The sequence below is a fragment of the Sinocyclocheilus rhinocerous genome, unplaced genomic scaffold (genome assembly GCF_001515625.1).
Source record: "Sinocyclocheilus rhinocerous isolate Xijiao unplaced genomic scaffold, SAMN03320098_v1.1 scaffold1570, whole genome shotgun sequence".
NCBI classification, from domain to species: Eukaryota; Metazoa; Chordata; class Actinopteri; order Cypriniformes; family Cyprinidae; genus Sinocyclocheilus; species Sinocyclocheilus rhinocerous.
In genome coordinates, this window is record NW_015664984.1 from 530,813 (window position 1) to 545,604 (window position 14,792).

Genomic DNA, 14,792 nt, shown 5'->3' on the forward strand with positions numbered 1-14,792 from the left:
GACAAGGTTTTCACACTGACAGCTGTCATTGTAAGAGAGTGAGCAACTCCATTTGTTTGTCCGCGGGAGCAACAGTAACTAAGGGGGGGCGGGGCTTACCGATAGGTCAATTGTACCTATTATACCATGCATGACTTGGTTTTCCTTTCTTTGTTTTGTTGATGATTGATGATTTACCTTTGTGTAGTGGTTTGGGCTCAACCAGTATCATATGTCAGTTATACAGATGTAATTTAGAATTTTATAGACACAAAGGTTCTACTCTTCTCTACTCTTCTGGATCTACTCTACTCAAGTAACTGACCTCTTGCATTTTCTCGAGTAAACTGTATTGTGTTGTGTAGGGTCATCATTTGGTCCCTTATGTTTTTACTCGCACCCCTGGTCTTTTATTCATTTTATTTTATTTTTTATTCAAGGTCCATTTAGTCATTTTATTTTTATACTTTTTTCATAATTTATTTTTTTAAAAGCTATTTTCCACCCACTCTCTGACATTGAAAATACAACTTGTCTTTTTTTCTTTTTTTTTTTTTTGCTGCTGTGCCTTTTGAGAAATGCCACCTTTGCACTCTGGTCTGTTCATGCTTTGGCAGCAGGTTTGCTTTTGGGTTCAGTAAAGATTTTATTATATAACATCCTTTATTAACAACATATTTCTGCATTACATCAGTTGTGGCAGGTTCACAAAACAATAAAAAAATGTGCTGAATTAAAGGTTAAGAACAAATTGAATAAAATAATCAGGGACCTTTTTAAAAATAAGCTTCAGCCATTCCTTCTAATGCTGAGATTTGTAGAACAGCAGGTGCTTCCCACAACTAGCCGTGGTTCAAGGTTTAGTGAACTTTCACACACTTTGCTCTAATGTATCTTTAGTTCCTTCGGTGCTTATTGAATGATAGTATCTGCTTGTTTAGAAGGAACAGTGTGGACTCTGGGTCACCATCAACAAATGATCTTTTTAGACTGGCGAGGAAGTTTTGTGTTTCAGATACAGTGTGTTTTCATAGTACGTAAATGTCTTTGACTCAAAAGTAAAATGTGATTCTTTGTTAAATGTCCCCTTTGGTGTTAATAGAAGCTGACTGTGCTGAACGCCCAGTCAAATTCTTCTCTGTCCTTGGTTGAAAGTCTGTTTTCTCTCTCTGTCTCTAGGGCACCTTTCACAGTCAGCAGTCTCTGGACTATGGCTCGCAGTTAGTAGGAGGAGTGTCTCCAGGCAAGGGGGGCAAAACACACCTGGGTCTGCCAGTCTTCAACTCTGTGAAGGAGGTAATGGCCTGTGTGACTGCTGACAGTCTGCTGTGAGCCACAGTTACTTCTTTTTGAACAGCTGCTCTGATTCTCTGAGGATATTAGGGGACTTTTAAGGGGACTTATTTAGGGCAAGTAACACCAACAGTAACAGAAGCGTTAAAGGCCAGAGGCCAGTTGTGTAATCAGTTTAAACACTTTAACATGAAGCCCAACTGAAATACCCAAAATTGGACGTTTGACCTAATTTTTTGGTTTGGTTCTGTGAATGATTCTTCAGTTGTTTTTTTAGGCTAAGGATGGCACAGGGGCCGATGCCACAGTGATCTATGTGCCACCTCCTTTCGCGGCAGACGCCATCATCGAAGCAATTGATGCAGAGATACCACTGACCGTCTGTATCACAGAGGGAATCCCTCAGCAGGACATGGTGCGGGTCAAACACAAGCTGCTCCGCCAGAGCAAGACCTGCCTCGTCGGCCCCAACTGTCCCGGTGTCATCAATGTAAGAGCTGCACTTATACTGTTATTTATTTATTTATATATTTTTGTTCCCACACAGCTTTGTTTTTGGAAACTCAACTAGATGTTTTGAAGAGAAGGCGTATGGTTGAAGTTGACAAAATTGTGGATGTAATTCTAACACAAAGAAGCTACTCTTTGCCTACTGTAAAACACTGTAGGAAATTATGTATGTGTTTTTTTTAATTAATACTTTTATTTATCAAGGATGCATTAAATTGATCAAAAGTGACAGTAAAGGCAATTTTTAAGTTACCAAAGATTTTTATTTCAAATAAACGATGTTCTCATTCAACTTCCAATTGATGAAAGGATCCTGAAAAAAAATATCTTACAGTTTCCACAAAAATATTAAGTGGCACAACTGTTTTCAGCATTGATAATAATAAGAAATGTTTCTTGAGCAGCAAATCATCATAGTAGAAAGATTTCTTTACTTTACTTTTACTTTTAGTCATTTAGCAGACACTTTTATCCAAAGCGACTTACAAATAAGAAAAAGTAATTAAAACTAAAAGCTAAAACTCTATAAATACTATACAAGAAATAAATACACTTACAAGCTGCTTTTAACTTCTGCTGATTGACTGCTTCTCACAAAGAGTATTTCTTTACACTGTTTTGCTGGCGCTTGAACACACTTTCCTATTTATCACAACAAGTGGCCAAGCAAAGCGCACGGCACTGACAAGGTACGCGATACAGTAGGAGACCAAACGCGATTTCTGAAGGATCATGTGACACTTAAGACTGCGGTAATGGCTGCTAAAAAATTCAGTTTTGCCATCACAGTAATAAAATACATTAAAACTATATTAAAATAGAAAATAGTTATTTTAAATTGTAAAACTGTTTTACCGTATTTTTGATTAAATAAATGTAGCCTTAAAAAAAATGTTTTACTAACCTTGACATTTTGACAGGTGGCATCAAGTTATAAGCAAGTTATTACATTTGGATAAAAGATTAACTTTTTAGAATAATGTGCACCAATGAATCATTCACAATAATCTGGAATGTGTAAAATTGTGTCCGTTTTGAATTTACAGTAGTCAACAACATTTGAAGTGGATCAAAAAAGTTAATCAAAGTTGTCCTAAGACAAGAACGGTTATTGTTTTCGTTTTAGGACAACTTTGATGAAATGTTTTGATCCACTTCAAATGTTGACTACTGTAGGTTGACTCTATACCCCTGCGGCTTGCAACTTTACTTGCCTAAAGTAAAATGTATAATTTTAACTGAACGTTAATGGTGTTTTTTCTCTATCGATTTGTAGCCTGGCGAGTGCAAAATTGGGATCATGCCTGGACACATCCACAAGAAAGGAAGAATTGGTAAGAGCTCCACTGTATGACACCTTTCTTTATGACAAAGAAAACTCAGTCATCCTTCTAGAAGATTTTGACAATGCGGAGCATAACATGCTGATCGAATAGAACCTTAAGAGATCCTTGACAAGCCTAGCGCACCTCGTGTCTTCATGTTCATAAAAGAAGCATCAAAGCCAGAGCTAGCGGGTCTCGATTTGAGATGGACACTTTTTAATGCGTTGGATTTGTTAGAGTTTCTCACCATGTCAGGGATGATGAGATGTCTCTGCTCAGACATGAACTCCGGTGTAGACCGTAGCACAGTGTTCAGACTGCTAAAAAGAGAGGTGCAGATAGCTTCTCATCAGTCATCTGTCAGGGAAGTTTAAACTGCAGGGCTGTGTCGTTTCAAGTCAAATCACTAGACGGATGGCACAGGTTTTTGAAGAGCTTTTTTTTTTTTGAAGGTTAGTACTCAGACTTGAACTCTTTGCTTGTTTCTGTAATAAAAGTTGTGATCTCATAAAATGTCTGTCTTGAATTGGTTGAGCCAAGGTTGGCCCTTTCCAATACGTTTTTTAATTTTTTTGTAAAATACTGCCTGGTTGCATTTGGGCATCTGGTTGCAGAACAGCAGGAAAAGTGCATTAATATGTTAAAAAGTACTAGAAATTTATATTTTTTGCATTCTAGAAAATTGTCAAGACAGGAAATTATGATCTGCAGATCATATAATTGATGAAAGAAAAGTAGAGCCTCATGCTTGTGTTAAATGTTGTATTAAATTTATGGATGTCCTCTGATTAAATTAAAATGTTAAATTACGTTATATACCTATTGATTAATCAAATGTATGAACAATTACCAGTTAAGTACTCAAATGTGTACATTTGAATTTTTGGCCGTCTTTGTAGTGTAATAACTGCACTAAATGAATATGTTCAGTTAACAACCACATTAAATTATAATATTGCAATTTATCTTTATCTTGCTCTATTCTTTTCCTTTTTTTTAGGCATTGTATCTAGATCGGGCACCCTTACGTATGAAGCTGTACATCAAACGACACAAGTGGGTCTAGGGCAGTCGCTGTGCATTGGTATGGAAAACTTGCAATCAGTCATCCATTATTATTAGTCTACAGAGTGTTTAGTGCAGAGAGGTCTTTGAACAGTGTGTTTTCTTTCAGGTATCGGTGGAGACCCTTTTAATGGTACTAACTTCATTGACTGCCTGGAGGTGTTCCTGCAGGACCCCAAAACTGAGGGCATCATTCTGATTGGAGAGATTGGAGGAGATGCAGAAGAGAATGCGGCAGAGTACCTGAAACAGCACAACTCTGTAAGCTGCTTCTCATATGCTCAAATCTAAAAGGAAAAATATTTTTAAATGTAAAAGGTATATATAAATATGAATGTGCTTAATAATATTAGCTAAAACTTTTAACACTCACGTAACACAAAGCAAGCTGATTTTTCTTTGTGCTATCTCCAGTTTTTTTTTTTTTTTATGTACTAATTTACTTTTGGGAAGGGATTTGTTAAAAAAATAACATAAATAGAAAATGAAAAAATAATAAAAAAAAAAAAACATAGACCCGGCTAGAACAAGCGGAGTGATACAAAATTGTGAAAGGGCGTTCCTGTAGCGATACCAGTACAATATCTCACGGTTCTCAACCAATCAGATTTGAGAACCAGAACGAACTGTTGTGTGTGTGTGTATATATATATATATAGCTGTATACGGGAACATTTAAAGCAATAGTTCACCCAAAAAGGTTGTTCCATCCAAACAGATGTATGTTCTTTCTTCGGTCAATCACAAAAGGAGATGTTAGGCAGGATGGTCACAATGCTCTTTTCCATACAAATCCATATCTTTTTTGAATGGTGATCAGGTGCTGTTTTGCTCCAAAATGATAAACACGCTAAAATTATCATAAAAGTAGTCCATATGACTAGTCTTTTGAAGTCATTTTTTGAAGTCAAATTTTGTGTGAAAAACAGGAAAATTAGAGCCATTATAAAAAATAAAAAAAAATCCATCTCCACAGTAGTGCAGTACAAATACGCACACGTTCAAATAGTTAGCATATTATGTATGATCTTTTATGAGATTTGAAAACTAATGATGAAGTTTTGCATTAATGACATCAAATGTGCCATACTTGAACACATGCAAATGAGATTTTGTATCTCTGTCTCTTCATCACACACAAACGTTTTATGGATTCTAAAGACTTGCAATATAATGCACAAGTCATATGCATATTTTATGCAAGCTTTGTTATTTTATTACTGCCCTTTAAGACCTTCTACACATGTCTCCACTCAAAGGTGAAGAATCACTGTTATTCATTCATGAATCGCTTTTAGGCCCATGAGCCAGTGCTTTGTTTTTTCTTAGCCCTTGGGAAGTACACATTGTTTTTCATCTTCTGGATATCGGCAGCTTTCTCCAACAAACAGGAACCCTCACCACACATGGAGCTCCTCTTTCCTTGCTAGCAGGAGCTACTCGTCCCTGGAGCTCACATTGTTACTGTGAATGAGAAAACAGCCTCCAGCTGCTCTTTGATCTGTTTTGGCTGTGAAGGAAAGTCTACAGAGCTTTTGTTGTGATCTTTGGACCAGCCAGGCTGGATTGCAGGAGTTAAAGACCTCCTCCACTCCTAACAGCACCTCGGTTTGTGTCATCATTAGCCATGTCATATTTATTCCTCCAGTTTGAGAGTCGTACAGAAGGCTGATGTGTTAACAAGTGTCTTGCATTGGAAGAAATTTCAGTCAGTTATATAAATTAAAACAAGCGTTGACGCAGTGAATACTCATGGAATAGTTTCAGCTACACTGATTGTGGCAAACTGACGTGCGAACGTCTGTTTTCTCAAGAGGAACCCAGGTGGCCAGACATGATTCAGACAGAACTTACGTCTGAGAGCATGGTAGCGCTGGGGCACGGTAACCACAGAAAATCAAGCAAATCGCTCCGGTTATGTTCACAGCATGGACAAGTGCCTCATTTTGTAGTGAGTGCTTGGATGTTCAAAGAAACACTTCTCCATTCTGTGAATCAGTCCATGCTAAAGAGCTCATTCTTATTGTTGCCACATTTGAACTGAACCGAAATAGCAAAACCTGCAATTTCCAGAATTGTTGAGGAGCTTCACAGTCGCAGAAACCATTAAGCACTTTTGTGTACCTGGAAAAAAAAAGCGAGCGTGTAGCTCTTTGACCACACATTAGCACTGTGATTTTTTTTTTCTTTTCCGGCCTGTCAATTAAATTAGTGGGAGAATTGATTTGGCGGAAATTGTTCTTCGCAGACTAGTTGCAAATTGTATGAAATTGCTCCTTTCAGGTGAACTTTTCTCATTATCTCAACAAGGTAGTTTTTAAAGATGGCCTTGGCTATGAATAATGGAGATCAATACATAGGCATGCTACATTTCATGCTGCAGATTTAGCCTTGGGAGAAGTATTTGGCAGTTATTAAATTTTCCGTCTGTGCCACTGTTAACAAGACCTGAATTGATCAGACTGTTAAACGCATGGCGGTCTCATTAAGAAGTGCGGGCAGGGATGATACATCAGGTTCCAGGCGGTAATGAAAGTGGCGATCCATACCGGAGCTTGTAAACCATTATCTCCAGAAAAAGTCATGTCAGATTTGTTGCTGTATGAACCATTTTAGATTGGCTTAGGAAGAATTTCTGTTTTTCTTATGGAATAATAGTAGTGACAAAGGGCTCATGGTCCAATCCCATAACTTCACAGCGCATTTATACAGCCCCACACTTCCTGCTGGATCCATATCTGATGCTTGCTTTCCATTAGCTGTAGTGGCGTTGTGCAAATAATGGTGCAAACACCCTGTTTTCCCCTTTTCTTCTAATTTATCAACTCCCAACACGCATACACCAGTAAGTCCTTGTGTCAGAATTGCCAAGGCAAACTGCAAAATTGCTTTTCAGCCAAATTAGCATATTGATATGAATATTCCTCTCAAGTGCTTGTCAGCTTCACGCTTGTTTTTGCTTATTGCTAACATTTGTCACCTAGGGAACGTTGCCCATTAAGATCCACTTGCAGTCCACAGTCACTGCAACACTATTGGAAGCTGCTGACTGATCGAGAGGAAGCTTTCTAACAGTTAATGTGTAACCTGACAAATTGTGTTTTCCGCAAACGTCCGTTGCATACCTATCAGCTATTTTTCTGGGGTTTGTTCTGACAAAATACATTCAATTTATACACTTAAAGGCATCGTTTACTCAAAAATGACAATTCTGTGCTGGTATGTTTTACTCTGGAATACATATGAATGATTTTTGTAGAAAAACATGGTTGAGTAAACCAGGACAGAATTTGCATTTTTGGGAGAACTGTTCCTTTAAGACCCTTTTTTGACTTAGCAATTGCTAAACAAGCTCAAAATAAGGTTGACTGGAGAGTGTCTGAAGAAGCAGTTGTCATTCAACACAAAAGGGAGTACAAAATGAAAGGATGGCGTTCCACTCCAACATTGTCTCAAGGTTTTGTGCATGAGCAAAATATAATTACCTCAGTTCATTATCGTAATCTTCCCAGATTAGGCTTTAGTCTGCAGTCGGCTTGAGCTTTGAACCGAAGACGGCTCCTGTGGAACGTTGTAATGTTAGCGGGTAGTTGAAGATTATCAAGTATTAAGTCAGACTGCCTTAGACTGGCGGTCACATTCATTTCATCTTCTCCACCTAAAGTTTGCATTCCCATTTAAAGTTTTTAGTCAAATCAAAAATGGCCAGTGAAGTTTAGGAACCTATTCTTCTCTGAGATGCTAATGAGCACATCTGAATTAGTGCTGGCTCCATTTGAGCCCAAGGAGGTCTATAATACCGGAGAAAACGATCTATTAGCATTTCTCATCTAAGATGTTAAATGTTTCCTTGGGAAAAAATCAGAATGCACAGCTTTTTTTGAGTGACTGGAGAAAGATGCATTGCAGAATGATGGAGCTGGCACATGCTAACCAGCCAACCCTTGACTTTTAGTTTGAGGTTCACCCCAGGTACAGCTTCAGCCTTCTAAGAAAAGCTGTCCAAATGTCCCCAAAAACATCCAAAATGTTTGGCTACAATTTTATTCTATTGTTGGCAGCTGCGGTTGTGATTGACAACCCACATCCCACTCTGGAATAAGGATGTCATTCACGAAGACAGAATATGGTGTGAATGAGGGAAAAACAGACCCGAGCATGATGGTCCATGAGCAATGACAGTTCATTGGCGTGGACCTGACAAATTGCCTTCCATGAAAGTGAGATTGTATTAAATGACATACTCGAGCCACTCTCTGCCCTTCTGCTTACTCCCACACAAGCTATTACATGCCTTGATCTGCCTACCTTTTTAATGTCAATTTTGAGCGTAGTATGCGCCATCTAAAAGCCTCTGCACTTATCTTTACCTCATATATACAAGTCTGTGAACTGCATTTTGAGGAAATAAAAATAGAGACTCACCTCCTGTAATTGTCTCAAAACATTTTTCTTGTAGGCCTTACTTAATGGTTATTTTTATGGAGACCCATAATGCAGTGGTCAAACAAAAACAAACATTTTTTACTAAAGATTTTAACTTTATGAACACGCACACACACATGCCATACAGAAGTTTGGGGTTGATAAGATATTTTAAAAAATTTTTTCAAAGTATATCTCAGGATTTCATAAGATTTGCAAGTGAACACAAAGTATCTCAGGTAAACGCATACATTTTGTGAGTGAACGTGAAGTATTTCAAGGGGGACACGTAAGTTTTGTGAGCGAACGCGAAGTATTTCAGGGGAATGCATATGTTTTGTGAGCGAACATAACCATTTCTCAAGGGAATTGAAAATGTTTTACAAGTAAACGTAAAAGCATTGAAATATATATTTTTTTAACTCACATCTAATTTTTTTGTACCATCACTCCATAGAAATTAGTTGTGCTGCTTAATATGCACAACATGCAACATCCTTTTTTCAAAGATTCTTTGAATAGAAAGTTCACAAACAATCATTTGAAGGAAACATTTTGTAACAGTGGAAATGTCATTACTGTCAATTTACTATCATAGTCACTTGTCAGTGTTGTCACCTGACACATTGTCAGTGCATCCTTGCTGTATGTAAGTATTCATTTAGTTCGAAACAAAAAGTGTGTGTATTTATTTATTATTATTATTATTATTATTAAGTCTTTTAAATTGTGTCATTGTTTTTTTACTCTTTAGGGTGCCAGTGCTAAGCCAGTGGTGTCATTCATTGCTGGCTTGACAGCCCCTCCTGGCAGGAGAATGGGGCATGCAGGAGCCATCATTGCCGGAGGCAAGGGGGGTGCCAAAGAGAAGATCGCCGCTCTGCAGTCGGCTGGAGTCATCGTCAGCATGTCTCCGGCTCAGCTGGGCAGCACCATGTACAAGGTGAGACCGTTTTCTCTAAGTGTGAGCTGTAACTCGGAGGCAGAGTCACCACAGAGCTGTCACCTCGTGTTTTACCTCACTAAATGCTCAGTGCTGTTTTTGGTTCTGCAAACTCAAACATGCCGAGAGCAAGCCTTTAAAGAAAACCTTTTTAGTAAAATTTTTTTTTTCTTTCTTCCTAGTTTAAAGTCTCAGAGTTATGTCAGTTAGCTGATAACTCTTTTTAAAGTAGATTTATCGGTTTGTGCGGCTCTAGCCGAAACAGCTCTGGAAAATTCTGCGTTCTGTGGGCCAAAGTGGTGACTAATATAAAGGGTCCCGCTAGACAATCACAGCAGTTTTTACCGTAAGATATTCAATAGAAAGCTACACCGCAAGAGAGGAAATGAACAAAGCTCCATTTATATTGGTGAGTTAGCAGCTCTGCCTCTTTATCTCAATTTATCACAGCCAGGAGTTTTAACTAGATGTATAAAAAGTGAAAGCGTGTATTACACTCATTCATCATTTTAGCCTTTCATTATCAGCGCTAGCAAACGCTCCTTCCTCTGCATCAATACCATTTTCTCTCCTCTTCCACCACACCCCTGGATTCTAATTTGTAATCATCGGAAGTAATGATGAAAAACACTCTGGCTGGTTGTTAATTTTGCAGCCCATTGTGTTCATACATCTGTGTTTATCTCATTGGCCGATTTAATAATGATGGCACATACACACGCCTCAAACTTGATTGTGTGTTTCCCTGCTTTTCCTCCATGTTAACACACGCACACATCTGGTGTAACTGCCCCAGTCCCAACCTGAATATTAACCCTTTATCCCCCTCGTGTCTCTCATTATTATTTGTGTTATGCCTAGATGTTATAGCCAAAAATATTTGTCATCTTTTTCCATTACATTCAGATCTCTATTTTTGGCTTTTGAGCTGAAAATTTCAGAACCATCCTATTGACCAAACTGCTAATATTAGGCAAATATATTGGTTTTCAAAATATCTATTTTAAGAATTAAAATAGTAAAAAATCTAATTTAAAATATTTATTTTACACTAGTAAGCATAAAAACAATTACACTGCCATTCAAAAGTTTGAAGTCAGAGATTTTTAAAGATATTAATGTATTTATGCAGCAAGGATGCATTAAATTGATCAAAAGTGACAGTAATATATGTTACAAAAGATTTTTTTTTTCTTAAATGCTGTTTTGACTTGAAAAAAAGTCCTGAAGATCATGGTTTCCCCAAAAACATTAAGCAGCACAACGTTTCTACCTTTTTAATAATATGAAATATTTCTTGAGCATGCAGAAAATGAGCATTTTAGAATGATTTCTGAAGAATCATGTGACCTTGAAGACTGAAGTAATGGCTGCTGAAAATTCAGCTTTGCCATCACAGGAATAAATTACATTTTAAAAAATATATATATAAAAAAACAGTTATGTAATAATATTTCACAATGTTACTGTTTTTACTATATATTTAATGAAAAGTTTCAGCTTTAGTACGGTAGTGTATTTTTAAAATATCAATCCAGAATAATTCACAGCAATATATATAATGTAAATGTCACACTGGTACACTTATGTAAAGATTTTTAAGTGATACAGTTTTGAATCTTCATTTACACCGAGTTTGAGCTATCTAAAGTATCTTAACGCTTCACAGTTTCAGAAACATTAATGACCCAATAAATCAATATTCACAATGATGCTTAATTGATATCACAAAATATTTGCAAATATATTGTGAATATTCAGAAAAACACCCAGCCCTACTAGTTTACTTTTACTGCACACAGGAAGATACTAAACAAGCTCTTGTTATTTTCCCCCTCTCTTTTTGCTAATGATGTAATCACAGCTAATACTTAATTTCTTGTTGTGTTACTCAAGGCCATTTCCTGCAATCCATATTATTTCAGTCTGCAGCAGACAAGGCACTGCTTGACCGTTAGATGGCAGTAGAGCTTCAAGTATTTTTCCAGATAAACCCGTGCACCTTAGTTTTTGAAACATGACATTTGCATAAGGGAATTCTCTCAGAAATGCACCATTCCGTCACCCTTAGTTGAGGAAAATGCAAAAGCACAATGCATCACCCTGTAGCTCTATGCCTTTATAAATTAACTATGTAAATAGCTATTCCTGTCTGGAACAATCTACATTTGTCTTTGTATCATACAGTGCACTTCTCACAGCTTTATGTGTTTACCCACAGCTTCTGTAAACGTTTTCTTGTGCAATTTAACCTTTATATGGCCTTAAATCCTGAAATTCATAGAGCCATTTCCTATTTATTGCAGAGGGCTTTCCAGCTGTTGGAACTTCCACTTTTGATAAATCAAATATACTTAAATATCGAATATATAGATTCCTATTAGACTAATAGAGACACCAAGCTGAAACCATTTTTTTTAGCAGTCTAGACACTGAAAAAAATGGCACACACACACACACACACACCAAAAAATAAATAAATAAAAAAACTCCAGAAACTCAGCAATGAAAGATTTTGTGCAACAGGCAAGGTCAAATCAGATTGCCATTTTCTCCTAAAATACGAAAAATATCAAAACATCTGAGACAAATACAGTACAAACCACATTTCCAAAGAATGGTTTCCAAATTTGATGAAAAATAAAAATCATTCTGGTAGAAGGGAATACAGCCGCTTTAGCAGCTAGTTATCAGCGTGTCATAATCTGAGGGACACTCTTAAGGATGATCATATTTTGCATTTCAAGGAATAATTTACCCAGAAATGAAAATTCTATCATAATTTCTAAGTTGTTATAAACCTGCATGAGTTCCTTTTTTGTTTGGAACACAAAATGAGTCTTTTTGTCCTGTTGTGTCTCTGATCCTCATCCTCTTTTATTTTATGGAAAAGAGCAACATGGATATTCTTTTTGTTCCATTGAAGGAATACAATTAACAGGTTTGGAACAACATGAGACAAAGAAAATGACTGCATTTTCATTTTTAATGTCTTTAATTTATACAACGCCTTTAAAAGAAGCTTCTCAGAGTGATTTACATAATGAAAACAACCTTAATTAAAACAAAAAAGTTCAATCAATAAATGAAAATGCTTATTTTAAAAACAGCATGTGAAACGTATGATGGAAAAGATAACAAAAAAGATAAGATTTAAAAATATCAATTGACTGTGCTGCACAAATCTGGCTTTTCTCTTCTTTTGTTATTTTTAGTGCTGTCAAACGATTAATCGCGATTAATCACATCCAAAATAAAAGTTTTTGTTTACATAATATATGTGTGTGTACTGTGTATATTTATTATGTATATATAAATACACTCACATGCATGTATATATTTAAAGGGGTCATAGGATGCCCATTTTCCACAAGTTGATATGATTCTTTAGGGTCTTAATGAAAAGTCTGTAACAGTTTGGTTAATTTCTCAATGGTAGAGTAAAAAAACCACCTTTTTTACCCTGTCAAAAACAGCTCTTTTCAGAGCATGCAGATTTGTAGCATTTTCCTTTAAATGTTAATGAGCTCTGCTGACCCCGCCCCTTTCTTCCGAGCCAATCTCAGAGAGACTGTTTACTTTAGCTGCATTTATCGTGAAACTTGCTAATTAGCACATTATTAGGAAAGGCGATTTGCAAAGATTCGTTAAAAAAACCTTACGCTCACTTCTTCTGTAGGTGAAGCTGGATCACGAATGATTCGCGGGAACATAAACGCATTTATGTAGACCGGGGGGCGCATTCCCTTCAAAAACAAACTACTGCATCTTCAGCGGCTCAGATGTCGGGAGTAAATGACGACTGCTATGTTCATTATTACATCCAACAACAGAAGATCTCAATCGCTTAGGAGTCATTCTTGTCTACAACTGCTCCAGCGGTGAAACAATGGTGGACTCATGACAGCTCACTCAGGGCGGGTCTAAAGTAAGACGCCAGGCCAGTCTGTGCTGAAACGCTACTGTCAATCAAACTATCGTGAGGGGGGACACACAGACAGGCATCTGAGATCGGCTCGATTTGAGAAAGGGGTAAAGATTTTAGTAGATTAACAAAAAAACACTGGGTGGATTTTTATCATTTTAGGGTGGTTGTGTACACACACTGCCAACACACATTTCAGTTCAAACAACTTGTAAAAGTGCATGTAGCGTTATATGACCCCTTTAAGAAAAATGTTATATTGGTATATTTAATATGTTTATATATAATACAAATTATATAAATACAAATCTATACATGTAAATATTTTCAAAATATATACTGTATGCGTGTGTATTTATATATACATAATAAATATGCACAGTACGCACATATATTACATAAACAAAAACTTTTATTTTGGATGCGATTAATCGTTTGACAGCACTAGTTATTTTGTTTATTATTTCAGCACTTTAAGCACAGTATACTCTTTATTAATACAGCAAATGTTAACAAATCATGGCAGTAAAATTTGTTGACAGACCCCTGCTAACAGACCCCTGCTATGGACAGATTGAGGCAGACCCTGCTCCCAGCCCCTGCCGATCATGTCTGTTTGACCCCTGTTTACTCTTCCCTGTTCTCTGCAGGAGTTTGAGAAGAGGAAGATGTTGTAACTTGTTAGAGGGAGTATGAGAAACTGCCCTCCCTGCCTTAAGACCTTCATCCCTGCTGGAGCCCACCACCTTCCTCCAGGCTCAACAGTGCGCCCACTTTGTGATTTGAGTACATATTCCATATTTGCAACAGAAGAAATAATAATAATAAAAAAAAAAAACATTTAAGTCTATCACAGCCTTCGTCTTAGAAGTGTACAGCACAGGAACATATCCACCTTCTAATCCAGCCACAGCAATGTCAGCCATGTTGTTGCTTTATGTCATAATGTTTTCTCTCCCTCTGAAACCGAAAATATATCTCTTACGCTCTTTCTTGTAGTAGTTGACTTCTTTTTACATTTACCATTATGCTCCATTTATCTACAACAGCTCAATGCAGGTTTCCAGCGATTGTGTACTTGAAAGAAGCATGTTATCCCTTTGGTAGTCTTGATGAATGTATCTCCCCTCGGTGCGATCTAATGTGTGATTTTTGAACAGCACAATGACTTCACCCTTTGCATCAGAACTCATTTGTGCAATTGAAAGCCTTTGAGTTTTCCGTTTGCAATTCACACTGGCTCAGCGTGACCTTCTGGCTTCCCGAGTCTTTGAGTGCATTAAATGTCACTTTTCTGTGCCATTAAAAGCATAGACATTTTCTCCTG

General features: G+C 37.0%; 1 protein-coding gene across 2 annotated transcripts in view; it reads left to right on the forward strand.

Annotated features, from left to right (window-relative positions):
• LOC107730526 (succinyl-CoA ligase subunit alpha, mitochondrial) overlaps window positions 1-14,277 on the forward strand; it is a 22,705-nt gene extending 8,428 nt beyond the window's left edge. For both annotated transcript variants that reach the window (XM_016541377.1, XM_016541376.1), the window contains exons 3-9: window positions 1,159-1,275; window positions 1,550-1,762; window positions 3,059-3,116; window positions 4,108-4,191; window positions 4,282-4,433; window positions 9,352-9,540; window positions 14,116-14,277. In XM_016541377.1, coding sequence (XP_016396863.1) covers window positions 1,159-1,275; window positions 1,550-1,762; window positions 3,059-3,116; window positions 4,108-4,191; window positions 4,282-4,433; window positions 9,352-9,540; window positions 14,116-14,142 — 840 coding nt within the window. In that variant the 3' untranslated portion in view covers window positions 14,143-14,277. The remainder of the gene's footprint in view (window positions 1-1,158; window positions 1,276-1,549; window positions 1,763-3,058; window positions 3,117-4,107; window positions 4,192-4,281; window positions 4,434-9,351; window positions 9,541-14,115) is intronic.
• Window positions 14,278-14,792: the final 515 nt, after the last annotated feature.